Source organism: Cupressus sempervirens, chromosome 4 (genome assembly GCF_028749045.1).
Source record: "Cupressus sempervirens isolate cs-2001-9-10 chromosome 4, ASM2874904v1, whole genome shotgun sequence".
NCBI classification, from domain to species: Eukaryota; Viridiplantae; Streptophyta; class Pinopsida; order Cupressales; family Cupressaceae; genus Cupressus; species Cupressus sempervirens.
The window spans coordinates 704,245,605-704,273,141 of NC_143121.1; the positions used below are offsets into that span (position 1 = coordinate 704,245,605).

A 27,537-nucleotide genomic window follows, 5' to 3' on the forward strand; every position below is an offset into this window, starting at 1 on the left:
CAATCAGTCATAGAATTAGAGAGATGCATATCTATTCTGGATATTCTGGATTTGATTGTGTGCCCAATTTTCACATCAAACATTTCGAATCACACTCAGTGATCCATCAAACATTTCGAATCACACTCAGTGATCCATCACCAAGATGAGAAGAGCTGGAGGAGAAAAACGATATGCATCTCTCTAATACAATTCAAAAAGGTTATTCATTTACCTATAAATCCAAGATCACGTATCATCCTAGCTTACATTCTTTCTCTTTCCATAACAATAAATCTCTTACTGTCTTTCTTTTTCTTTGCTTACCAATCAATCTCAAACACGAACAGAAAATTACATACCTCAAGCTGACTGTGAGTGTCAACTGATATACTCTTTCATATCTATTCTCTGCCATACTTCTCTCTGTCATTGACAAATGTGTGGATAATAGGTTTCGTGAACATATGAATAAGCTAAATGCAGAGATTTTAGGCTTTCTTAAAATTTTATAGAGATTTTAGGGTTTCTGGATGTGTCAGCTGGACTTCCTACTGCCGTACTTGTGTGCAACCGTACCTATTGCATCCACACGTTCTTGCAATTATGGAAGTAAATGAAATAGCACACAGAATAACTCATCAAGTTCATGACTATTACAAAAAATTATGGACTTTTCAACTTCAAGGTGAACGTTATAAAGTTTATTGTTGCGGAGCTCGTAAGGTAACATTTTCAGGTAGCAAGAAAACCATATTCCTTAGTACTTGTCCAACCATACACTTAAAACTTGTCTTACTGATCCTTGTAGCAAATAGACATTGAAAATGCTGAGATGTTTGTGGACTATTGGGGAAAATATACAAGTCTACTTCAGGGCACCCTCTAAACAGCTTATATTAAATTGTAAACGTGAAAACCAAGGATAGTGTTGTTTCAATTAAGGAGCTTGTGACTCCAAGCTTCTTTGATTAGTCTCAAACTTATGTAAACAACAGGAGTTATATTAGTGATTATTATTTTAAAAGAACGAACTAATTGAAAGGTGGATACACGTTATTTTCACCACTGCATTTTAGTTCACAAACCACATTTTAATTCACAAACCAGGGGTAATCTATGACATCAATATCAGAAAATTCAGAAGCACCACACACCAACTCAATGATTGGTGCTCTTTGGTGGCCTTCTTGGTCAAGTTTGGATATCCCCCAATGACCCTTCATTGGGAGGAGGCATATATAAACTGGAGTCAGTTGAGTGCCTATATGTCCTCAACACAGTGTAAATATTCATGCAATATAACACAAATAGAGTAAGCATGATCTCTGATTTATCTAACACAGATATCTAGACTAAAACTCATATCTAGATTTATCTGTCAAATTTGCTTGGATGAATATCTTATTTCCACGGAAAAAGCATAAGCATACTCCGTGACACTATTCTGCTAAGACATGCTAGTAAGAATATTCGCTCTGTTGATTCTTTCCGGGCCCGATGGAGATATGATGCACATAGTGATTTCTTATGTCTTCTAGTGTTGCATTTTTCTGGCATGTTGGGCACTGTATAAAATTGGAACAATATTAAATTTAGAGATTTAATAGAAAATTATGCCATCCTAACAGATTCCCAAAGCAAAACAAATGTAGAGTGTAAACTGGAGGAGTCTTACCTTGGATGAATTCCCATCCCATTGTTGCTTAATCCATTTCGTAATGCATGATCTGCCAAAAAAGTGCCCACAAGCAAGGGAGCTGCAACTCCACAATTATGAAAGTTACACATCTTCCTTTGACCTTTCTTTCAAACTTGAATTGGTATAAAAGAGGATGGTCACATAGAAGGAGATAGGCTGCTTCTTTCGTATTTCCTTTATGTGTCAGTTTTGAATACGCAATTTTACATACAAAAATCACTTCTCTATAACATTTATTGCATCATGCTATTATTTTGCAAGCTTTACATCACTACATACGAAAATCCTTAACAGGGTGAAAGAACATCGAATTCTAAACTAATTCATAATACGGCAACTGAGATACATATGAAAAAGAAAAATATATACCATTCGAGATGCTTGTTATGCTTTTGTAACATAGGAAACAATAGGGTTTTTGACAAATACATGTAAGGAGAGGAGCAGAGGACTTGACCAGCTATGTCATAAGCCTATCAAAACAATGATTTCCTGATTTCAAAAAAGAACACAGGGTTTTATGAGCTTTGAATCCTTCCTCCCATGATTATATGAATAAGTCAGATGAAATGATAGAATGTCTATACTTATTGCTAAATATTCAAATATGTAAAGGACTTACACATATTTCAAGGTATCATCAGAACTATTATTTTCCATTAATCAGCTAGCACTTGAACCTAGGACCTCACATGTGCATGCTGAAGGTATTGACCACTAAGCTAGCAACCATCTTTGTGACTTGCGATTTTCGGTAGCCTCCTTATCATGGTTCAAGCATGGCTCATTTCTCCAACAAGCCACTATGTGGTGCTCGGGTTCTAATATGGCTTTGATACCATTTTATTTTTCATGGACTAGCTAGGACTTAAAACCTAGGACCTACCATGTGCATACTGGGGTGTGAACCCATTGAGCTATCAACCATCTTCCTGACCAAGCTTTTTGCAAAACTATTTATGATGGCCCCAATGTGGAGCATTTCTCCAACAAGAAGGAAGAAAGATCAAGTAAAACATATAAACTCCACAAAAGTCTCAACTCTCAAGTACTCTTTTTTAGTACTAAGATTGGAAGACAGATTCAGATTAATAATGATATCGATAACACTTGAAATCTACTTGACAGTTGATACCTAAGTATCTCTCTCTTCTAGAAAGGGTCGCTAAAATCATTGGGTATGACATAACTGGTAGACATAGAATGAAAATCATAGGATGGCACAGAAAAGTGCTATCCACTCTAGCAATACAACTCCAATTCATCATACAAGTTTTGCCAACCTACTTCAATTCTTTCCTCCTGCCAGAGTCATTAAAACAAGTACCTCTTTACAGTGTTATTTCCTTTGGAAGGAGCTTGAGGAAAGGCACCATGTCCAGGCTTTTGTAACATATAATCAAGTATGCCTCTACATGTATTGATTAAGTTATAGAATCATAAAGTTAGAGACGTGAATATAGGTAATTTCCTATGGGCTCTGAGAAAGGAAAAGGTTTCCACCATGTTGCCTAGGCTTTTTCTCCCTCCCCTATGGCTTTGGAGGTTTTAGTCTCATCAATGTTTAGTTGTACGGTTTGGCTATTTGTGCTAAAGCGATATAGTTCAAGTCCTTGATGGAAATGATGCTTGGAAGGTTGTTTCATCATTGTATTTCTATTAGCATTTCCTTTAGCTGCAAAGCCTAGACATATTAGATTTTCACTCCTATGAAGCAACCTATTCAAATTCAATGCATTTTTGTGATTGAAAGCATATGGAGGCTATCAAGTCATGGTTGATGTAGAATAATAATGAATTTCAAAATGTACTTTTTATCAACCAACAATCTCTTTGGTGGTCTCTTGATCACTTTTTATAATAGACTTTTAGCCAATGTTCCTAGGGTTCATAACCCTAAGTTTTCTTAGGGAGGTGCATAGACCATTTCTGACATTTGTCTGAGACTACTAGGAATTGTTTATATTGTTGTGAAGCAAAGATAAATTTAGAATTGGGAACCAATATTTTCTAGTATTTTCAAATCGTTGTGGAATCTATCAGTCTAGAGATATTTTGATGAAATTACTTGCACAAGCAAGAATATAATTGGAAATGTTTAAGAATTTAATTGAAATTATTTGCCAATACTTAATAATAATAAGTCAAATTGAGTGGAAAACCTCCAAAAGTCTTCAAGACAAATATAACTTGCAATATGATGATAATATACTAATCATTACATTCTATATAGACCCTAATTATGTCATTGAAACTACCCAAGCTGACCTCACAACCAATATAAAGTTATAGACATTATCATATTAATTAATTAATGGTTATGCTAACCATAAGTCAGCCACATCTATACCAATTAATACTATAGGTTAAGGGCATAGCATGCCTCTCTCCTCATAACCAATGTTGGTGATCTATTGGTGCTCCTACTTGAACACTACATCCTCTCATGATGCATTCATGTTCTCCAACTTGATTAGATACTCTATGATCATCCATGTCCATAACCTCTTACCATGTGTTTCAAAGCTTTTCTCAAGTTCTAAAAAAAATCTTCTCTCCTCATCAACCTCTAGCAGCTCTATCTAGGTAGAAAAATTTGTTTAATGACCACGTTGAAGTAGGAAGCATGCAAGACTGGATGCATTTTTATCAACCTAAATAACTCTACCTTTTGGCTACATTACTAATCTTTTATTTAAAATTTGATAAGGGTCATAAAACATAATTGAAATCTTCTTATTCTTCTCCATTTTTTTTGGGTGAAATAAATATACTTAGCTGAAAAATTTGCAATCACATAAAGATCCACACTTCTACTTCATTATGATGTTCACTAGGTTGTGCCTCATTTTGTACTATGTATTGCCTAGTTCTTCCTATTACTAGAAAGTAATTGTCACTATTGTTTATACCCTCAAGGAAGAAGTGGTGAATGGTGGAGGTACTCATATATGCAGATGATAGAGATATTTTAGATAAAATGTTTCTTTTAGCGGCACCATTACACCCACCTCTCTTATTTGTCTCAAGGAAAACAATGGAGATGGCCCTCTAAACTCTTATTCACCACCCTAATTTGACCATCTAATTGAGGATGAAAAGATGAGATCAAGTGAGTTGAGCACCCAAACAAGAGAATAAATCAATCCAAAATAACTAGTAAATCTAGAATCACAATTAATTACTACGATTTTTGGGTTCCATGCAACTTCTAAATGGTATCCATAATGTTTGTTGCTATAGCGATTGCTACAAATGGATGTGAATAATAAAAAATAATGCAAACTTCTTGAGTCTATCTGCAACAAACATGATGACATTTTAAAATATTTTCCTTCTAACTTGACCAAACCATGATAGATCTGAAACTGATCCACTAAAAATTTCTCAAATGGGAGAAGCCCAGAAGGATAATCCTAAAGTTAAACTTGATTGGATTGAGCAGAGAACAAAGAAAACAAGGGCAAGAGGAGTTTACAGAAATCATAATGGAGAGTTGTTGCACATGTACTTGGAAAATATCTATGTTTAAGTACTAGGAATAGGGCTGAGATGGATTAACTCTACGCTAGTCTAGCTTAAGAAAGGACCATTAGGAACGGGCATTGAAGGTAAAATATTTTCACAAAATTATCCTAGCTTATGATAAGCTACTTGTAACAGTGACATCTGAGAGCCGCTCCTATACAGAGAGACAAGCATAGCATAAACTGAGACTGACAATGAAATATAGAATTGGAAACCAGAAAAGGGTTTTGATGGTATGGGGAGAGAAAAATGCCTTCTACCTTTAAAAAAGCCTCCTACAAAAACATGCAATTTCAAACACTGAAAGCACCATAATTCTACTTAATGCCATTGGGAAGACCAACGTAAGAGATCAAAAGTTCACCTCTTGTGTATGACTAGTGACAACAACAAAAGAGGATGGCACCAAGTTTATTAAGAAGGTGAGGAAAAATGGAGGAAACCATTGTATGTCTTCAGATTAAAATATTGATAAATACAAACCAAGGTTACATTATCATGCAATGCCAACATACCAGATATTATGTTTTCCAGAGGAAGATTAAGTCCACGGTTCCATGGAAACAAGGCAATTAAAAGCATCAGGATCATCTGCATCGAAATACTTTGGGTAATGCCCATGGGCCTTTTTTAGTTCATCTGACATTTTGTCCTTCTATGATATTCAATTCAATACAGCTTTGAATTTTGTGAACTTCTTAGACTCCTTGAACTCTATCTGTGATTCCCACAATTCGGAAGCCTTTCCTATATACTAGTGAACCATCTGCTCTCTCTCTCTCTCTCTCTCTCTCTCTCTCTCTCTCTCTCACACACACACACACACACACACACACACACACACACAGTATCCTACCTTTCTCTTCAGCCAAATGTTTCATCTGACCTTTCATTGTGCCAAAACCCTTCATTAGCTGTTCCGGTTTTTGCTTGTATTTGTCAATATCCTGCCAAACGTTTCATCTGACCTTTCATTGTGCCAAAATCCTTCATTATAATGCTCCAATTCTTGAGCAAGCTGCTTCTCTCTGCAATCAATTGTTTTGTTCCTTTGTCAGCCATGATCAAATGTGATTCAATGAATTTCAACTGATATTCTCCCTTCTTTTTATAAGATGACTGGGCTACCACATCATGTTCTGAAGAATCCAAAATGGGGAATTTCAAATTATCAGATTCAACGAGGTGTGGATTGGAAATTTGGAAGCAAAAAGTTTTGAGTTTTTTTTGCTGTGAATCGCTGCTCTGCATCTGTGACGGGCAATCTTTAACCATTTGGCATATCAACAGTTTTGCCTTAAAAGTCACTATCCTTTGATGAGGGAACTTTATGAGCAGCAGAGGCAACAACCAAAGTTGCATGGGGGCACGGATACTTGGTTACTTTGGGTACAGGTATGGCTATTTTTCAAATAGGGGACGGGTACTTGGGCACATCAATATTTTTTATATAATATAATATTTATAGAATTTCTGAAAAAATTGAGTCATAACAATGGTTTTTCAAAACAAGAACGGGGATAAAGTTTGCAGATGTAATGTATTGTTTTCAGTTTCAGATTTGCAATATTTTTGTAATAATAATATGTGCTAAACGTTTAGATCCACAACAGAGAAGGAAGACTTGAAACATGAACAAGAAGATCATAAATCATATAACAATGACATATTGCAAATGATAAACTTCTGAACAGTGACAAAGTTTACTGTTAATCAGTATTGTATCAAAGTTTCAAACTGATTACGTATTGAATTAAGCTTGATAAATTAAAAAGCTGATATGCAAACAAAAAACCATCACAAAAATAAGAAATCTTAATCAAGGTTCTTAGCTATGATGCTCTCCACTAAGTACCCAGTACTTAGGTACTGGGTACATGTATTTGGTACTTGGCTATGTGGGTACATGTCCTAGGGATGTGGGTGTTGAGAAAGTTAGCCTCATAGTAAATTGAAGAAAATTCTATAAGTATATATTATATGTTAATATATATGTTGATGAAATTCTAATATGAAAGTCTGATATTTAGATATTATATACACACATACACACACACACATATATAAATATATATAAATATATAAATATATATATAAATATTAAAATATATATATCATTATCATAAACTTATATATTTACATATATCATACGTTATTGAAATCATAATATGTATTGATTGTTTTAAAGACCAAGTGCGGATCATGAATGCCGATCAAGTATTAGCTATTGGTTATAATACATTGAAACGATGTGACTTGGAACATGACCACGTAGGGTCATGACTCTACGTGGTCATGCCACATAGGATCATGCCCCTACATGGGCATTTTACAATGTATGTATATATATATGCCTTGTCAAAACCGTAGATACACATCAATCACAGCGGTAATGTAAATCTCAGTTAAAAGTTAAAACAAATACAGTCTTCTATTTATATCACAAGTTTGATCTGCCATACTCCTTCAGTATAGTCTAAAAGAGATCTGCACTTATCAAGACACAGTCATTGTTCATCAGCACAATTGATGTATAAAAGAAAATCAATTAAACTTATATCAGAATTTAGAAACAGAATTGAATACTGCTCTGATCATTATATTATTCTGCAAATTCAATTTAGTTTAGTCTCCATCAACAACGATCTATATAAGTTAACATGGTATCAAAGCCAAATTGGTAGAGAAATTGCTAAACTACTTAGAATCAATTTTTCAAATCACAAAGTAAAAGTGATATCATGGCAAGCAATGTTAAAGTCGAGGATAGGCTTGAAGGAGCAACAAATTTCTTCTCATGGAAAATTCGAATTACAAAAATCCTCGAAGAATTGGAATTAGAATCATTCACTGAAAAAGACATTTCAATACCTGAAGCCAAGGCATAAAAATCCACTTGGAAAAGGTAAAATAATAAAGCCAGAAAAAACATTGTTGATTTAGTAAAAGATCACATTCTTCTTTCCATATCAAAACTCAAAAAAGCATTTTAAGTATTTAAAACAATTAAGGATACATTTAAGATTAACAACTCAAGTAGATTGCTCACATTAAAAAATCAACTTATGAATATAAAAATGAATAAAGTAGAGTCAATCTCATCCTATTTTGGAAGAATTTCCGAAATAAAGAATCAATTATCGTCTATTGGAAATAAAGTTGAAGATCAAGAATTATCCATAATAGCACTCAAAAGGCTACCTATATCTTGGGAAGAGCATTCATCCAAGTCGTCAGCAGACCTTCAATACCAGCTTTTGATCAACTAAACAATGATTGCACCTCAAAAGAATCAAGACTAATTTCTAGAGGGATCATTTCAAACCAAGAGGGAGAAAATCAAGCCCTTTTCTCAATCTCTAATAACAAAGGGAAGAAGAGGAAATTTAGACATAAGGGGAAGAAAAATGACCAAAGAAAAGGAAGAAATAATCACAATAGGAAAAACTTCTCCAAAGTTCAATGTTACAAGTGTGAGAAATTTGGACATAGCTATAGATTTTGTCCAAGAAGGGAAACAATTCTACCCACCATAGCCAAAGCTAAAAAGGAAGAAAACCTATTATTCTACTCAGCTCTATCAAGTAAAATGAATTTCAACAAAAATGTGTGGATAATCGACAGTGGTTCATCCCGTCAAATAACAGGATTCAGAGATAAGTTTGAAACTTTTGAAAATTATCTCATTGAAAGAGTCACCGTTGGAGATAACTCCACCTATCCAGTAAAAGGAATTGGGACTTGTTCTATACAACTAAGAATTGGGATCACTCTAAAATTGAAAGATGTTATTTTTGTACCTGACATAAAAAGGAATCTAGTATCCATCTCCGGATTTGCAGATGAAGGGTATCATGTTACCTTTAATGAAGACAAAGTATTGTACTAGCCTAAAAATTCTAAACTTAAGAATGCCATCACCATAGGGTCTAGAGATGGAACTCTATATAAACTGTCTAACATTCAAAAGCAAGCCCTAAATCATGAAGTACCAAACCCTAATAAAATATGGCATAGAAGCCTCAGACATCTTGGATTCAGTACACTACTGAATATAGGAAAAATCACCACTGGAACACCTAGCTTAAATTCAAATCATAGAGGCATTTGTAAAGGATGTGCTCTAGGAAAGAATGTAAAAAGATTTTTTCCCCCAAGTGAACACAAATCTAAATCAATTCTGAAACTAGTTCACACTGATTTGTGTGGACCTATGCCAACACTTTCTCTAAGAGGATACACATACTACATAATCTTTATTGATGACCTTTCTAGGAAAACTTGGATTTACTTCCTAGAGGTCAAAGAATCAAATGAAGTTCTATTGAAATTTAAAGAGTTCAAAGCAATTGTGGAAAATCAAACGTCAAAAAGAATAAAAACTCTAAGATCAGACAATGGGAGCGAATACACCCGTGAAAATTTCAAAGAATTACACACATCTGTTGGGATTAGGAGGGAGTATACTCTACCTTATAATCTTGAATAGAATGGAGTGGCAAAAAGGAAAAACAAAGCATTGTTGAATCAGCAAAAGCCATGTTACATGTTCAAAATTTACACTTCTCATTCTGGGTTGAGGCCACTAATACTGATGTATATATTCAAAACAGATGCCCACACTCAATCCTAGAAAACATAACCCTTGAAGAAGCCTTTACAGGACGTAAACCTGACCTAAGTCATCTTAGAATATTTGGCTGCCCCATTTACATTCCTATACCTAAAGAAAAGAGAACCAAGTTGGAACCATCTGGGAAGAAAAGTATATTTGTTGGGTACAGTGAAAACACTAAAGGGTATAGAGTATATATACCTAGGCAGAGACCAGCTGACACCAGCAAAGATGTCAAATTTGAAGAAGACACTGCCTTCAAACTATCCACAAGTATAGAAGATGAGCCCATCACAAAATTGGATGAAAATCAACAAACTGAAAATCAAAAGGAGAACATATCAGAAGAGAATGAACTATTATCTGACACTGAAGATAGGGACATCTCTAATATCAAGAAAAGGCCATTATAGGCAGGAAAATGATTGAAGAAAATAATATTGAACTGGATGAAATCTCCAGAGAGAGTAAGAAAACCAAAAATAAATCATGCTACACTGCACTAGTAATCGAGCTTACAAAATCTAAACCATCAATTGTTGCAGAAGCCCTATCATATCAAGCATGGAAAGATACTATGGTCGAAGAATATCAATCTATATTGCAAAATGATGTTTGGGATATCGTACCTAGGCCAAAAGACAAATCAGTTGTTTCATCAAAGTGCTTATACAAAATCAAGTATGCTTCAGATGGTAGTATTCAAAAACATAAAACAAGATTTTTTGCTCAAAGTTTCTCTCAAAAGGCAGGTATTGATTAAGAGGAAACATTTTCTCCAGTTGCTCGATATACTTCAGTAAGGACAATTATTGCAATTGCAGCATCCAAAGGATGGAAGATACATCAAATGGATGTCAAGACCGCATTTCTGAATGGTGTCATTAATAAAGAAGTATATATCGAACAACTTGAAGGTTTTACTATAAAAGGCAAGAACCTATATGTATGTAAACTAAAGAAAACTCTTTATGGCCTTAAACAAGCACCACGAGATTGGTATGAAATGATAGATAGCTATCTCTCTAAACCAAGATACTCCAAAAATGAAGTTGATCCTAACATATATTCCAAAATATCTAATGGTGACATGTTAATTCTTGTTCTCTATGTTGATGACTTATTAGTAATAGGTGACGATCATCTTTTTGAAAGATGCAAGAAAGATCTTGTGGCTGAATTTGAAATGAAGAATCTAGGCCTACTACACAATTTTCTAGGTCTAGAAGTATGTCAAAAGAAAGATCATATATTTCTAAATCAAGGGAAGTACACCCATGACATCTCAACTGGATTTGGTATGATGGACTGCAAGCCCCTAGAGACTCCTATGATAACAAATCTACTCAAGCTAAAAGAAGAAACAGTGAATTTAGAATCTATTGATAACACTCTCTACAGACAGATCATTGGATCACTTATGTATTTAGTAAACACTAGGTCTGATATCCGCTATGCCACCAATGTTTTAAGCCATTTCATGTGTGAACCAAAGAAGATTCATTTGATGGCTGCTAAACATATCTTGAGATATCTACAAGGTACTATTGGTCTTGGTTTGAAGTACAAAAATGTTGAGATTAAACTTGAAGGATATACTGATTTTGATTGGGTTGGTTGTTTCATAAACCGCAAGAGTACTACAATTTGTTGCTTTAGTCTTGGATCAGCAGTGATATCTTGGTTCAGTAGAAAACAATCAACAGTTGCCTTGGGTTCGAACTAAGCTAAATAAATGGCAGCCTCCATGGGAACTCGCGAAGTAGTATGGTTGAGAAAGCTATTATTTGGACTTTTTGGAAAGCAACTAAGTTCCACAGTGATTCATTGTGATAACCAAATCTGCATCAAACTTTTTGCTAATACTGTCTTCCACACTCAATCAAAGCATATTGAGACTCCATATCATTACGTAAGAGACATGGTTGACAAAAATGTCATCAAACTAATTTATATCAGCACTAATGAGCAAAATGCTAACATTTTCACCAAGCCTCTTGCAAGGATGAAAATAGAGTACTTCAGAGGTAAACTTGGCATGGCAAGTTTGTAAATACATTTGTAACTTAATATATTCATGAATAATTGAAAATTAAATTTTTTGCATTTGTGTGTTATGAAAGGTAACTATTTTTCATATGTGTGAGGTCACTATTGTAAGGTGACAACCTTATCAATAGTTTGACCTATCTCGTAGATATGCTACATTAACTTGTAGCACCAAAATGTGTTGGATGTCTAGGAGCAAGTATTATCATGGTTCTTTGGTTCGGACTTTGCCAGACACCATGATAACCAACTCATCATGGTTCTTTGGGTTGGATTTTTTCGAACACCATGATAATCAAATTGTTATGGTTCTTTGGGCAGGATCTTGCCAAAAACCATAATGTAGTATCAATCATAGACCACACTTAAAGTGGTGTTTAAGCTTATATTAAAAGTTATGAAAATTGCTTCAATTCCCTCCTTGCTAAAGAGGGAGTGTTGAGAAAGTTAGCCCCATAGTAAATTGAAATATATGTTAATATATATGTTGATGAAATTCTAATATGTGAAAGTCTGATTAAATGTGTGTGTGTGTGTGTGTGTGTGTGTGTGTAGCATAAGCTTATATATTTACATATATTATACATTATTGAAATCATAATATGTATTGGTTGTTTTAAAGACCAAGTGCCGATCAAGTATCAGCTATCGGTAATAATACATTGAAATGATGTGACTTGGAATATGACCACGTAGGGTCATGCCCCTACATGGGCATGTTACAATGTATGTATATGTGTGTGTGTGTGTGTGTGTGTGTGTGCCTTGTCAAAACTGCAGATACACATCAATCACAGTGGTAATGTAAATCTCAGTTAAAACAAATACAGTCTGCTATATATATCACAAGTTTAATCTGCCATACTCATTCAGTTTAGTCCAAAAGAGATCTGCACTTATCAAGACAGCGTCATTGTTCATCAGCACAATTGATATATAAAAGAAAATTAATTAAACTTATATAGAATTCAGAAACAGAATTGAATGTTGCTCTGATCATTATATTATTCTGCAAATACAATTTTGTTTAGTCTCCACCAACAACGATCTATATAAGTTAACAGTGGGTACGTGTACCCATGCAACCTTGGCAACGGCCAAAATCTCAATGGTCCAAATCGGTAGTGAAGCAGAATTTCTATGGAGTACTAGGTGCTTGTGCTCACAATACTTATACCTCAATGCGCTTGAACATAACCTTGGTTAACAGGTGTATTTTTTTCAACTTTTACAATAGGATTCTTTTTTGCTTGCTCGCAGAGATAGTTTCTAGGTTCAAATCTTACTTTATTATTTCAAAAGTACAATGCACTGGCCAGTAGGTCTCTATAACACTATAATAAATATTGTATAATACTATTATATATGGATTATGATCTAATATAAAAATATATCATATTATGACCTATTTATGGGATTTGTGCTAGGATTCATCTGGATTCGGGCAGATCCTTGTTTTGGATTGTCAATCCGTCTAGATCCACGGACCGTGAATCCGGACAAATCCACAATCCAAAACAAAGATCCTGCATGAATCCACGCAGCTCCTCACAAATCCAACAAAAATCCGTCACGAATCTTAATGGGCAAAATAGAAAACTCATGAATCCACGAATCCAATTCATGTTTCTGAAGCGGATTCGTATCCCAAATCGATAACTAGGTATTATGATCATATATATAATTTATAAACTATTTATATTAAAAGTTATTATATATAATAACAAGATTAATATCAATATTTGTCAATCCATATCTATCTTATGCTTTCTAACAACACATAAAAATGAAGCTAATTTGGAGCGTCTCATCAATAAATTTCTTGGGGAAGGCTCAAAGGAAGAAAAGAAAATCCCACTAAGGTACTGGGATACAAAATGTATGCCTTAGGAGATTCGGGGTGTTGGGATGGGAATAATGAAGATGCAAAATATAGAACTTGGAGTGAAACTCTCATGGAGAGTTTTTTTAGTGCAAAATATTCCAATACAAATACTTGGACAGCCCTGAGCCGAATAGAATTTTAGTTGTTAGCAATTCAATATGAGGATTGGCAATCTGGGAATTATGTGGAATTGTAGACATCTAATTGGTAACCATCTAACATGGTGAACCAATGATGGTAAAAATGCTCACTTCTGGAGGGACCTATGTTGTGTTTGCTCTTAATTTCATGTACCCTATTTTTTGGGTGGAGTTCTTGCACAAGTAAACTAGGATTATTTGTTATAATATTGCCTTTGGTTTCCATGAGATTTTCCAACTTTTGTTCTAAGTCAAAGGAGATAATGAGGCCATCTCTTGAATAAAATGGTGGCATAGGAAGGAGTTCCATATTGAGTGCTTACTGTGAAGGATCAATTGCAACCTCTCCATAACCCACAGATTCTCAGTGTCAAACGCAATGCTTTTTGTCTCTAGTAGATGTAACCATTGGATTGTATTTCCATGCCTTAAATGTTCAAGGTCATTTGTTTCTTGGGTATCTCGGGTTATTTCCACGATTCTTCATCTCACTAGAGATTGAAAGCACTGAACAAATTTGACACAAAGGGAGTTTTTCTACCTCTGTGGTGACATGAGGAAGTGGTATCATTGAGATTAAGCGTAGAGCAAGGCAAGGAAAGATAATGAGACATAGTGAAATCCACTGTGAATGGATGCATTACCACAAAAAGCTCTCTTAATTGTCATTTGAGATCATCCCGTGCTAAAAGAGTCAAAGTCTCTTGCCTCAATCATCATTTTCCTATGCAAAGAAAGAGCAATACCAATCAAGTTGTGCCCCTGAGTTGTTACTCAAGCTGCAAAAGTTCAATAATAATGTGTAGCACACAAGGAACATTTTATACATTACTTGATGATAAGGTTTTTCTATTTTTTAGCTTGTAATAGTCAAATTAGACACTTCATATCTTTGTTTGTTGGCTAATTAGTATTTAGACATAATATCTTTGAAAATTTTTGAGGATTCTCTTATAAGTACTTAAAAATAGTGATGTAATAAGGGGAGAATGTTGGCATATTCATCATTGCCTGCTCATATAACTGGTTTGTTATAGGTTATCTTAGTTTGTTACCATTTATTAGTAATATATGGTTCTATTTGTTATTTTATTAAAATCATGAATGCACATTTATTCTTTTCCTTCAAATATAAATCAAACCCATAATGCAAATCAAGGTATGAGATTACTTTGCAAAATCCAATAGTTTGTTGGGCTCTAAAATTGCATAACAATGATGTTTGCTAGAGGTACTTGGGCATAGTTCCATGATTTTTTTTTTTACTAATTCATGTGTAGCTTCAGAGTTAAAGTTTTTAATTGGTTACATGATTATTTAGATGAACATGTATGAATCATGTTTCAAGGAAAGTTGTGCTTCCATTCTTTTCCTTCAAATATAAATCAAACCCATAATGCAAATCAAGGTATGAGATTACTTTGCAAAATCCAATAGTTTGTTGGGCTCTAAAATTGCATAACAATGATGTTTGCTAGAGGTACTTGGGCATAGTTCCATGATTTTTTTTTTTACTAATTCATGTGTAGCTTCAGAGTTAAAGTTTTTAATTGGTTACATGATTATTTAGATGAACATGTATGAATCATGTTTCAAGGAAAGTTGTGCTTCCATTCTTTAGGAGTGAAATATTGTTTTAGTAATTTTGAACTCCTGTGCATGCTTCTTCACTAGAAGATTAACCCAAATCAAACAATTCTTAAACATTTAATCAATGGTTAGGTTCAAACATTCAAAAAAGAAAAAAAAAAGGTTATGGGTTGTTGAGTGAGGATGACTTATAGTTTTGGTTTAAAGGGAAAGTGGCCTTGTGACATTTCTTGTCTAGCAATGCCTATGCCACAAGCCTTATATTGAGCATTCCATGGGGATGCATCACCTCAAAAAACATGAAGTTTTCAAGTTGTGGATGTCTTGAGAACAGAGACACACCTCCAAAATGTTTTTCCATCACAAATCTAACTTTGTCACATTTATCAATCGACCTAGAGAGGTTTCCCACATTGACCATGGAGGAAGAGACATTTCTCTCAATTGGAGATGTCATTGGAGGGCTGTGGGATGTCTCAAAGATGCCAAGATTTCCCTCAACAAGGAAGCAGACTTGTTGGTATTTCTCGTAGTGGAAAGGAGAAAAAGTCACATTTAAAAATAAAAACAAAAGACTAGAGTGTAAGCACCCTAATCCTAAGTTTCCTAAAGCTAATAAAAGAGACATTTAGTCTAATTTGCAACCACAAAGTCATGTGGTCAGGTTGAAAGCAAGAGGTGGACTATAAGTGGAAAGTCGGGAGATTAAATCAGCAAGCATGGAAGAGGATTAGCGTTGCAAGATTGAAGGTAAGCATTTGAAAGATTTAAATCTTTCAAAAGAAAAATTGTTCACTGCTCACAATTTAAGACTCAAAGTTCAAAAATTATTGCAGCTATTAGAAAATAGTTAGAAACTTAAAACTTAGAAAATTTGTTGTTTTCTTTAATAATGAGCATCCTTATCATTATTAGATATTAGAAACTTAGAAACTAAGAAACATTGAAAAAAAATTGTTTGCTTGAATTTTTTTGGAGTTTTTTCCAACATTGCTTGTTGTAGATCATTATCACAATGAGCTCTAACAGCATCAGAGAGGATTAGGATGTTGAAATTCATAGTGAAAATGAGTAATTTGATGAACCTAGCACAAAAGGAGTGGGAGGTGAGGCAAGTCAAACTGAAACAAGTTCTATTGCGAGTGAAAATTTCAGCTGCCCTTATGAAATCCTCAAAAAATGGGCCAAGGTCCCCTTTGATCCAAAATCACCCTTAAAACAATTTGCATCTGAAGTATCAGCAAGGCTTAGGATAGCTGGTGGCATTAGAAAGTGGAAGCACCAGATATGTAAGGTTGAACAGTTTGGCAGTATTACCAGAAATAATGCTAACTTCCTTCTTATTTGAGGCAAAGGTATATAAGTATACAAAAGGGTGTGTAAGACATTGAAGTGCAAGGCTGAAATGTTAAAATCATGGGGTTACAATGAAGATGAAGAATTTGTATCATGTACATTATCATATAGGAATAGGGCTGATCAGATTTCCACTATTGCTTTCACCAAATCCATCCAGTTCAAGGACTGCAGGGGGTAGAAGAAAACATAAGATGAGTAGTCCATTTTCACAACCATTAAAGAAATTATTTAATGTGCAAGAAAAGGATGAAGCAGATGGTGCCATTAGAAAATTCTTCTTTGTCAACCACATTCCATTCCATGCCCTGCCCTTCTTATTATAAGCAAGTTGTAGGAAAGATAATAAGGGCAGGGCCATCATATGTGCCACCTGGTCAGACTAAATTGAGGACAGCAATCTTGGATCAAAACTATTCCAGAATTAATATTTTGATGGAGAAGATGAAGAAAACCTAAGTTACAGGTGGTTGCAACATAGTCATGAATGGGCGGACAATAATTGGGCATTGTCCACTCACAGTATCATGATTACATCTACAAAAAGTCCTTATCTTCATAGGGCTATTGATTGTTTATGGCATACAAAGGAGGCTCATTTTCAATTCTAAATCCTCAAGGATTCTATAGAGGAGGTCGGGCCAAAAAATGTGGTGCAACTAGTGAAAAATGCAGCCCATGTGTGTAGAGCAGTAGGGAAGATGATTAGGGAGCCTATAGACATATTTCGTGGACTCCTTGTTGTATACATGCCATGAATAATGCATTCAAGGACATGGGTAAAATAAGCTGGACCAAAACAATTGTTAGTGATGCTAGAGATGAGCATATGTTTATCTGCAACCACCACTCTTCACATGCACTCTTTAGGGCCTTCTCTAGGGACGAATTCCCAAGACATGTAGAGACTCACTATGCATCATATGCTATTCTCTAGGGAGAGGATGCTTGAGATGCATGTCAAGTAATGGTTATGAAAGAAAAATGGAACAATTGATCTGAGTCAAAGACATAGTAGGGGTTGAGGGTGAAGAAGGTGGGGAAGAATGATCTCTTTTGGATTGATGCCAAATACATTGTATCCATCACTGCTCCAGTCTTCATAGTTATTAGATTTGGAGATTGTAATGTGCCTTCCCTTAGAGAGGTGTACGAGTGCATTTACTCTATGCTTAGTCAAATGAAGGATGTTTTGTGAGATAACAACCCTACATTGCAATTCTACACTAAGCATATTTTGCTAATCAATCATCATAGATGGGACAACCTCAACATTCTCCTACACATGGTTGCCTATGCATTGAATCCAAAGTGGTACATGCGAAGGACAAACAGAGTTACATCTATAGAGGATCATAAGGTGAAACTTCAAAAAAGTATTCATTAGTGCAATTAGAAAAATGTATGTTCCTATAGAGGCTAGCTAGATTCATACTAAGTGGACAAATTTTCTGACTTTATGGGGATATTCAATGGCAACAAAGATAGATCTAGATATTATTTCACAAGACGAACCCAAGTTGTGGTGGGCTATGCATGGACCTAAGTCTTTGACAACTACTCTAGACATTCTTTGTTGCCCCAAGTTCCTAGTTCTTATACTTTTAAGAGGAACTGGCCTACTTACACCTTCATCCACTGTATTGAGAGCAACATGCTTACTTCTAGGAGTGCAAAGAATCTTGTGGCAATACATAGTCTGTTGCATCTCCTTGACTGCAACAAATCTATATACAAGGAGAGTCCAACTATATGGGATGTAGAGCTACGAGAGCCAACACAAATTGATCATAATACTACGTGGACAAGGCTGGTTAGTATTGGCATAGTTGAGCTTGAGAATGAGGAGTCCAAGAGTTTGAGTGATGAGGTCATTGAGGAGTTAGGTGAGGAGCTTGGGGATGATTAGAGTCAATAGACTCTACTTCTAGAGTTTACATTTCTTATATCTAGCATTTAGTATTTTATTTTTGTTTTTAAAGTTTGAAGTTTAAAAATTGTTAAATCTTGATAACTCGGTCAATTGATTATAATTTTGATGAAAATTGAATCATTATTAATATGATGATGCAATGAAATTTTTTTAATTTTAATTTTTTTGTTCCAATGTCTATATTTGATATTTTCAGTTTTGGCATTTGTCATTTGAATACTCCTACTAGACTCTAGTTATTATGTTATACATATTTATCTTTTTTAAATACTAATACTATTATATTATTTCAGCACCGCTCCCCACCGTCCCTCCTCTGTTAGCCCCCTGTTGCCCCCACAACATTCCCAAAGTTATGCCCAAATACCCTTGTCCTAAATATGCATCCTATCGTACCCTTGAGGAAACATCCCCAAACTCGATGAAACATTGCTTACTTTTGTTATATTTTTCCACAAAGATACATGACAGCTTCCAAGGAAGTATGTTTTGTAAACATGTAAACAAAATTAACTATGATAGGTAACAATTCATAAAAATATAATTATTGGGGCTTGTGAAGATGCCTAGTAGTACAAGAACCTTCAACAAGTTCCTATTACCCTTTGTCTCTCTGATGAATTTTCATACACTGTTTTGAAGGCTTCCATTTAAGCTCATCATAAGGATAAAAAGTCATGGAATTCAACTTTACAGGTACTCATTGCATTTCCTTGAAAGCCTCCATTTTGTACATATATTGGAATCATGCCATGCCCTAAAGCCACATTGTTTTGAGGCATCCATACCAAACAACATTTAATCAGACCATATTTCTATGAGGTAGTCAACCAAATAGTTTCAATTATTTAGCATGCGATGAGACCATATTTCTTTATGATTTTTTATCAAACATTTTACACACCTTGATTATGTTTCCACATTTTGTAGTTATCTTTACTAGAGCAATAACAATTCAAATATCTCACAAAAATTCCCATTTCATTATGCTAGGAAGGGACAATGCTCTAAGGGTCTGTTTGGTTGCTGGAATTGCAGAATGCTCGAATTCTCAATACCAGAGTCAGCCAATTCTAGAATTTCTAAATCCGGAAAATAGTTTCTAGGATTGGGCAAGAGCCGTTTGGTTCACTTGGAAGATGAGTGGGAAGATTGGATTGTCCTTCCCTCAGAATACACAAGAGCTGCTAAGAATAAGATGGGTGATGTTGGCTCAGAAGTGAAGGAGAAAGCTCAACAAACCACGCAGGCCACTATCAAGACTGCGAAGAATGCAAAGGCCAAAGCGCGGGAGACTGCAAAGAATATGAAGGATAAAATGTAGGAGAAGTGGGTTCTTTATCATTTGTAAAATATCCATTTATTTGTAAATAGTTGTGTCTTTGCTAGTAGGTATAGGCTCGGTTTGTTACTTCACTTGCATTTTTCTTCAGATTACACTTAGCAAAGGACAACATCTACGATGTAGTAAACAAGGCAAAGGAAAGCCTTGTGCAAAACTATAACAAATCAAAGGTAACTGTTGGGTAGGTTGCCCTAACAAATCAAAGGTAACTGTTGGGTAGGTTGACCAACAAGGTGGTGAAAAGGCTACAAAAATGAAAGATTGGGTGAAGGAGACTACCCGCCTGAGCTTGCCTTTCCCTTACCGCTAATCCAAAATCTACCACTAATAATCTACACCTCAATCCATAAATCTGCATACTCAATGACAAAGCACTTCTTCATTCTCTTCATGGCAATCCTTGACGTCACTTTAGGGAAAATGCAAGCACAGAGTTGAAATCTTTATAAAACTTGATTTATAAAAAAGTGGAATTGGATATGGTTTTCCAATTCCACCTTTTCATGTGAAAGATTGGTATGCTCATATTTTGGGAAAGAAATAGAATTTGGGAATTCCAATTCCATTTTTCTTCTTTGGAAACAAACTACGAATTTGAGAACTCGGGTATTTGCGTTTCCCAATTCTACCTCAATTGTAGCAACCAAACGAGTGCTTTGGAAGGTATTAGAATTGGAATTGAACCTAGTTGACACATTTTCTTAAAAAATTCCAAAGATTTCTTGTGTCTTGTCTATGGATCATTTGCCTTTTTTTGAAATGTTGGGGTATGGGCAAGTTTTGCAAATTACATTGATTCCTAACACTACTTGAGCTCCCAATATGCATCTGGTTCTGGTTGCTATAAAAGTGTTGATAAAATGATTTTGAGTGCCCATTGAAAAGATGTTGAGAGTTTTGGAAGATTAAGAACTGTTGACGGATAGTCATCATTTAAGAGCTTTTAGGGGTTGGATACCCTTTTAGAACTTTTGAAAAAGAAAGATGACCAAGAACCACCAATTTAGAGTTCGTTATTATTTGTATAATTAGCCGATAGGCTATTTGTGGGAGCTTTTCTCCCTGAAAAATAATTTTTATGCCAGTATTTTTTTTTGGTCATGCAGATATTTTCAGCTCAATACTATCCTCTTACATGTTTTTCCCACATTTTTTCCTTTTTTTCCCTTATCTCTTTATTTTTGTCCTTTATTTAATGGATCATCCACAGCTGATATCTTTAATCTAATTTATGTTTGTCCATAGCCATAGTCACTATAATATATAATACATGGTATTGCGCAATTTTTTGTTGAGCTATAAGAGTGTTTTGAAACAACAAAACTATGGGCACATCATATCCTGACATGCAAGCGATCAGATTATTTGGAAGCCTATGGAATGGAAATAGTTGGGCCACTAGAGATAGCTTGGTGGAGATTGACTAGACCAAAGATTCATTCATTTCAGCAATTTGGGTATGGATGAATGCATCCCTACTTCCCCTTCTGCTAATTTTTGTGCTACTAAATCATGGTGGAGTGAACTGAATATAGCACATAGATGAAACAGCTTAGCTGGGTGGGCAAGAATTACATGATTTATAATTATTGTTCAGACACTCAAAGTTTCCACTGGCAAATCCTTGGAATATAGAGGATTTTTGTGAAATTTATATAAGGCTTTGGTAATATTGTTTTGTATTTATTGGTATTAGTGTTTTCAGGTTGTTTTTGAGCTGCTTGTAAACATCTTCTAAAACTTTGCAAGTGTCAGTTTCGACTTTGGTATGGTATATTTGTGAAGTCTACTTATTTATTATTTAACCAGTGTAGGCTATTAAGGTCCAAGTTTATTCGCAGTATAGATAAATAGAAAATTAAAAACAAATATAGGCAATGGTATTTTTAGATTTTAGTAGAATTTCCAAGCATTTGTAAATTAATTTAGTCAGTTTTAATAATATATTTTTTATTGGGTATAATTTATATTAATTTATTATTTTTTCATTTCAGATTTCTAATGTACAACATTATTGATCTACTTTGTGTGTAAACTAATTTTACTCCTTTGAAAATTAAATCTCCTATCAGCTCACTGTTGCATACACAAAAGCATGTGATTGCCACTATACACATAGTATATTATATTATAAACTCTTGGTGCACCTTATCACTATTACCTCCAAAAATGTTATCATCAATATAGAACATAACACTCAAAAAGTGATCTTCGTTCTTGATATAAAACTTTTTGTCTGTGATTCCTCTTTTGGAGTTAAAGAAAGTTGTCTAGTCTTTAACACCAAGCCCCCAAGGCCTGTTTTAGCCCATAAATTGCTTTCTTTAGCCTGCAAACATAGTCCTTGTTCTCTTAAAGGATGAAACCTTCAAGATGTGCATTATGCACATCTTCCTCCAAATTTCCTTTAAAAAGGCTGATTTCACATCCATTTGATAGAATTCAAAATCCTTAACATTGACAAGGGCTAAAAGTATCTTTATAGCCTCTACATGAGCAATAAGGGAAAAAATTTCTTCTAAATAAATTCTTTTGGTTTAAGAATTACTCCTAGTTACCTAACCATTTAACCATTTCTCCTACAAGGGTTGCCAATTTCCTAAAAATAGTGAATTTCCTTGGCTTGTCCTAGCCATTTTTCCCATTAGGATTGCTAGTCAACCTCCTAAGGAAGTGCAAACTAGTGAGGATAACCCTGATGACACCAACTGGTTAGGATAATCCTAATGAGTCCAACTGGTTAGGACTGTTACACACCTCTTTGTTACCAGTAGCTCAATCTAATTAGCAGCTTTGTCCTTCTCTTGGATAAGATGCATAAAACACTATCCTCCTTAGACATTGAAGTGGGACTACTTTGGCCAACTCTTTTTGTGTAATATAATGTATTTTAAAAGAATTTTATATTAATATAAATACCTATGTCATAAAACATAAAAAAATATAAATGAAGAAATAATATGATGTTTGTGCAAGGATCACCACAAAAATGTTGAGCTGAAGCTTGAGGGAAAAATAATTGGATTCCATCATACTTCAAAGGAATATTTACTGTTGCAAATAGTTTTAAAATGGTTAACACTCATGAAAGGCCTTTTAACCCTGCAAAAATATGATATTGAGAATCAGTATGGCAGGTGAGAAAAGGAGACTAAGATCATATCTAGGACAATCTTGGAATTCTGTGTACTCCCATCTTGAAGATTGAAGTGGCTGATGGAATTAAAAGGCACTTTGAGAAGTTTAAAGACACAGTTCTCCAGTAGAGCACACTGATATAAGGAATTCTAAACATATGGTTAATGTGTGTAATCGTAGAGAATCAAAGCTCAACATGAAGATGCTCTCTATTGACATCAAATCCCTTTGCAGAAAGAAAGGACATGTTGGGCTTGGAAGTGGTCAAATCCATAGTTTTACCATCGAAGTATGCCGCTCACATTTCATGAAGGTTTTCATCATTGACATAGAGAACCGTCTTTTACCGATGATATGGAGATCAGGTGGGTTGCCAAAGGTTTTCACTTTGTGACCAGAGATAGGATAGTAATCTAGCGCAATTCAACCTTGAATGTCTTGGTCCCTTCTGTGTTCTTTGGGGGGATACTTCTGAAGATGCAAATCATCTCCTAGGTCCATGTTTGTCTGAACAGAAACATTGATAGTCTTCTCAGAATGCGGAACATTTATGCATTATGAGCCATCATGGAAACATTGAGAGGGTATGTATAGATATTAGACACTGGATAGTTTCATAATGAGGAAGATGCTAAAGATCGTGTAGAGACAATCTGACAGGAGATAAATAGTCTACTTTTCATGAACCACCCAAAAGCATAGACGGAGTTTAGAATTGTTTCATAACTTAAATATAACAACTTGTAAGAATTGAACCCTAAACTGAAAGCTCAAGACAGATCTGAAGGTCATCCAGTAAGAATTTCTCAAATGGAAGCAACCAAAAAGGGTAGTCCTAAACTTAAACTTAATTGGGTTGAATGGAGAAATCCAGAAAACAAGGGCAAAGGGTGTTTTTAGAGAAATCATAATGGAGACTTGTTCTACATCTACTCAAAAAAATTCTCTGTTTAAATAATAAAAATAGCGCCAAGATGGAAGACTTGTATACCAATCTAGCTTAACAAAGGAACATTAGGAATGGGCATTGAAGGTTACTTAAAGACCGTAAACTAAAGCTGTTCAGAACAGAATTATCCTAACTTGGCATCAATATATTATGCTTGTTGTCATTGGATCCTCTGAGAGCGTCTCCATTACACATGAGTACGAAGAGAAAAGCATTGCATAAAATGAAACTGGCAATGAAGATATAGAATGGGAAATCGGAAAGGACTGTGGTGATATGGAGGGTTTGGAAGGCTTCTGTTCGACTGTGTACTTTAAGAAGACACAAATACGATTGGAAGAAAGCCCAAATCAAGAATAATATATATTTGTCCATGAAAGAATCACCCAATATTGTACCTTTAAAAGAGTCTACTACAAAAAAGCAATTTCAAATTCTGAAAGTTTTCAAAATTCAACTTAGGCCATTGGGAAGACTGGTATGAGGGGTAAGACATTCATATAACTAGCGGTAACCACAAAAGAGGATTGCACTGAGTATATTCAGGAGGCGAGGTAAAGTGAATGAAACCATTTGTATGTTTTCATATAAAAAAAATCCAAAGTACGATCACATAATTGATGTTGCTAACATACCAGATGTTATGCTCTCCAGAGTGAGATTCAGTCCATGGTTCCATGCAAATAAGGCAATTAGAAGCATCATCATCTGGATCAGAATCTTTTGGGGAATGCTCACGGGTTTTCTTCAGTTCATCTGCTATTTTATCCTTCTCTTCTGATATTCTATTCTTCTCTTCAATGGCAAATTTCAACACAGCTTTGAACTTCTCAAATTTTGTCTGCATTTCCCTCAACTGGGCACCCTTGTGTGTGTAGTATTCAACCATCTGCTCCGACTTTTGCAAGCTGTCAGCTATTTGATCTCTCTCTTTTAGTATCCGGCCTTGCTCTTCAGCCAAATATTTCATCTCATCTTTCATGACGTCAAAATCCTTCACGCTCTGTTCAGTTTTTTGCTTGCATTTCACAATCTCCTCCTTGGTGATTTGAAGTTCATCAGCTATCTTATCCTTCTCTCCTATCAGTTGATCAGATACTTGTTTGTAATTTTCCAATTCTTGAGCAGTCCGGTGCAATTCACCTTCAAGTTGTCTTTTCTCTGCAATCAATTTTTTTGTTTCCTTATTTGCTATGATCAACTGTGATTCAATGAACTTGAACTGATCGTCTCTCTTCTTTTTATAAGAAGACTGGTTTACTGCATAGTGTTCTAAAGAATCCAAAAGGGAAGATTTTAAATTATCAGATTTGAGGGGGTGCGAATTGGAAATTTGGAGGGAAAAAGGTTTGGGTTTCTTGGCTGTGAATCGTTGGTCTGCAACAGGCCATCTTTTGGGCGTTTGCAGCGCAGCTTGCTTTTCCCATTGTCCGCTAGCCATCTTCTGATTCCTCAAATTCGTTGTTAATACTCTTATTCAATTGACCTGCTCTACAAATCCATATAGTCCAGTTATTTGACCTGTTATACACATCCTTATTACCTACACTGTTTCTTTAATGATTCGTCTCCTGCAAAAGGTGTGCAGTTGTGCTTGCCATGCATCTTGATTTACCCATATTCAAAGACGTGCTGAATACTGGTAATGGCATGTGGCAAATCAACTGGTTTGGCTTAAACAGTATCGTCGTTTTTCACATAAACGTTATGAGCTGGAGGGACAACTTTCAAAACCTCGGTACTCAAAACTGCAGTGTAGCAGCATCTACTTTTTTAATTGATTGAGCTCCCCGGATTGTAGCATTTGTAGCTGGTGGCACTGGATCATCACCTCACGCAATGATTTATTTGTTTGTTTTGGAGTAGTGATTTTTTGGGGTTGGAGAAGTTTCGATCCACAACATGTTTTTTCGTGATTTTTACAAGCGACATGTAGTGGGAGGACTGCTGTCACTTCGTAATAATATACTAAAATTATTAACAATGAATAGTTATGAGTTCTAATGAAGTTGTACAAGGAATAATCATCAAAATTACAGCTGAGTTATGATTAGTCGTCCATGGACTAAATACTATTACAATCACTTTTCATATTTAAAAATATTATTTCCATCAATCACAATATGATATGTCTTTAAGTTTTTCAAATTTTATAAGAATTTTTTTGAAGTCTATATGTAATTTTTTGAACTTATAAAACTATCAAAATTAGGCTAAAAGATATAAGATCTTATAGACAAGACAAGAACCCAATCTTTTAGAAAACACTAGCCTATATTTTTAGAGCTTGTTATGTGGAGTGTGATGGTGTGAGTGTAATGTTAACAATTATGTTTTTAACTTAAATTTGACAATTATTTAGACGTCAAAATTTTAATATTTATTATAAGCATAATGTACTTTTCAAAATAATTTAATAAATACCACATAAAAATAAAAATAAAGATATTAGTTGCTAAAACTATTAGTTTTATCAATAATATTTTTTGGACATTAAAATAAAAACTAAAGTTAGTCCCGAAAAAAGAATATATATACAATGAAATATAAATATTTTTAGTTGTAATGAATTAAATTTTGAACATTTCTTTAGATAGATTTATTTAAAATATATATACTAGTTCTTAAATATATTCATTTTACTTATAGCACCATGAGGAATATATATATATATAACCATATTAAAAATACTTTGAAATCCAACAACAATTTCACTTACAATCTTAATATTTCAATCATAAACTTTAAATTTTAATGTTTTCAATTTTTTCATTGGAATTAGTAATAGAAGAATTAGATGAATAAGGAGTGAATAAAGAGTGAATAGTAATTGGAATATGGATGATAACTATGTGCCCTTCTTCTATTATATTGTATAAGATCTATAAGATAGTAGATTCAACATAAAAATAGCATATAGCTTGAAAAAAAAATGTTGGAAAGTAAATGAAATTTGTTTCTTATTCATCTTTTTCAAATATAGAATTCAAAGTCTTTTATAAAAAATAATAATAAAATGTGTATGAAAGAATTTCTAGAATTAAAGTCTTTAATTTGTTAATTTGTGGTAATCAAATGTCAACATAAATGTCCAAAAGATCATGCTCGTGGGATTGCCCTTTACTTTTTGCCTGAAAATTGTGTCTCACATTGTGAAACTAATGAGTAAAATGATTATTACTAAAAAAAATTATTAATCATTTTGAAAATTAAAATAAACAATAACATAATGGTTGAAAATAATTGTATAAAACCTAAAAATTATATTTTTAGGTAAAATCAATATGTTGTTTTTTTGATAAATTATACTATAACATTTTTATTTCTT

At 34.4% G+C, this 27,537-nt stretch overlaps 1 protein-coding gene across 3 annotated transcripts; it reads right to left on the reverse strand.

Annotated features, from left to right (window-relative positions):
• Nucleotides 1-1,052: 1,052 nt before the first annotated feature.
• Nucleotides 1,053-26,141, reverse strand: LOC149563204 (uncharacterized). 3 transcript variants are annotated; one of them, XM_089826577.1, is made up of 4 exons: nucleotides 25,757-26,141; nucleotides 24,845-25,653; nucleotides 1,658-1,739; nucleotides 1,053-1,547 (listed from the first exon to the last, which is right to left on the reverse strand). In XM_089826577.1, exons 2-4 carry the CDS (start codon nucleotides 25,648-25,650, stop codon nucleotides 1,440-1,442), a joined length of 996 nt encoding a protein of 331 aa, XP_089682703.1. In that variant the 5' UTR covers nucleotides 25,651-25,653; nucleotides 25,757-26,141; the 3' UTR covers nucleotides 1,053-1,439. The 3 variants fall into 3 exon arrangements, with proteins under 3 accessions (XP_089682703.1, XP_089682701.1, XP_089682702.1); XM_089826575.1 differs by having other exon boundaries at nucleotides 24,845-25,650; nucleotides 25,753-26,141; XM_089826576.1 differs by having other exon boundaries at nucleotides 25,753-26,141.
• Between the last annotated feature and the right edge of the window lie 1,396 nt (nucleotides 26,142-27,537).

Coding starts and splice junctions, on each gene's coding strand:
- LOC149563204 (XM_089826577.1), bottom strand. CDS start 25,650: ATGGCTAGCGGACAATGGGAAAAGCAAGCTGCGCTGCAAACGCCCAAA. Junction 1,740..24,844: donor TCTGGAGAGCATAACATCTG/GTATGTTAGCAA, acceptor GTGGAGTTGCAG/CTCCCTTGCTTGTGGGCACT. Junction 1,548..1,657: donor GGGATGGGAATTCATCCAAG/GTAAGACTCCTC, acceptor AATTTTATACAG/TGCCCAACATGCCAGAAAAA.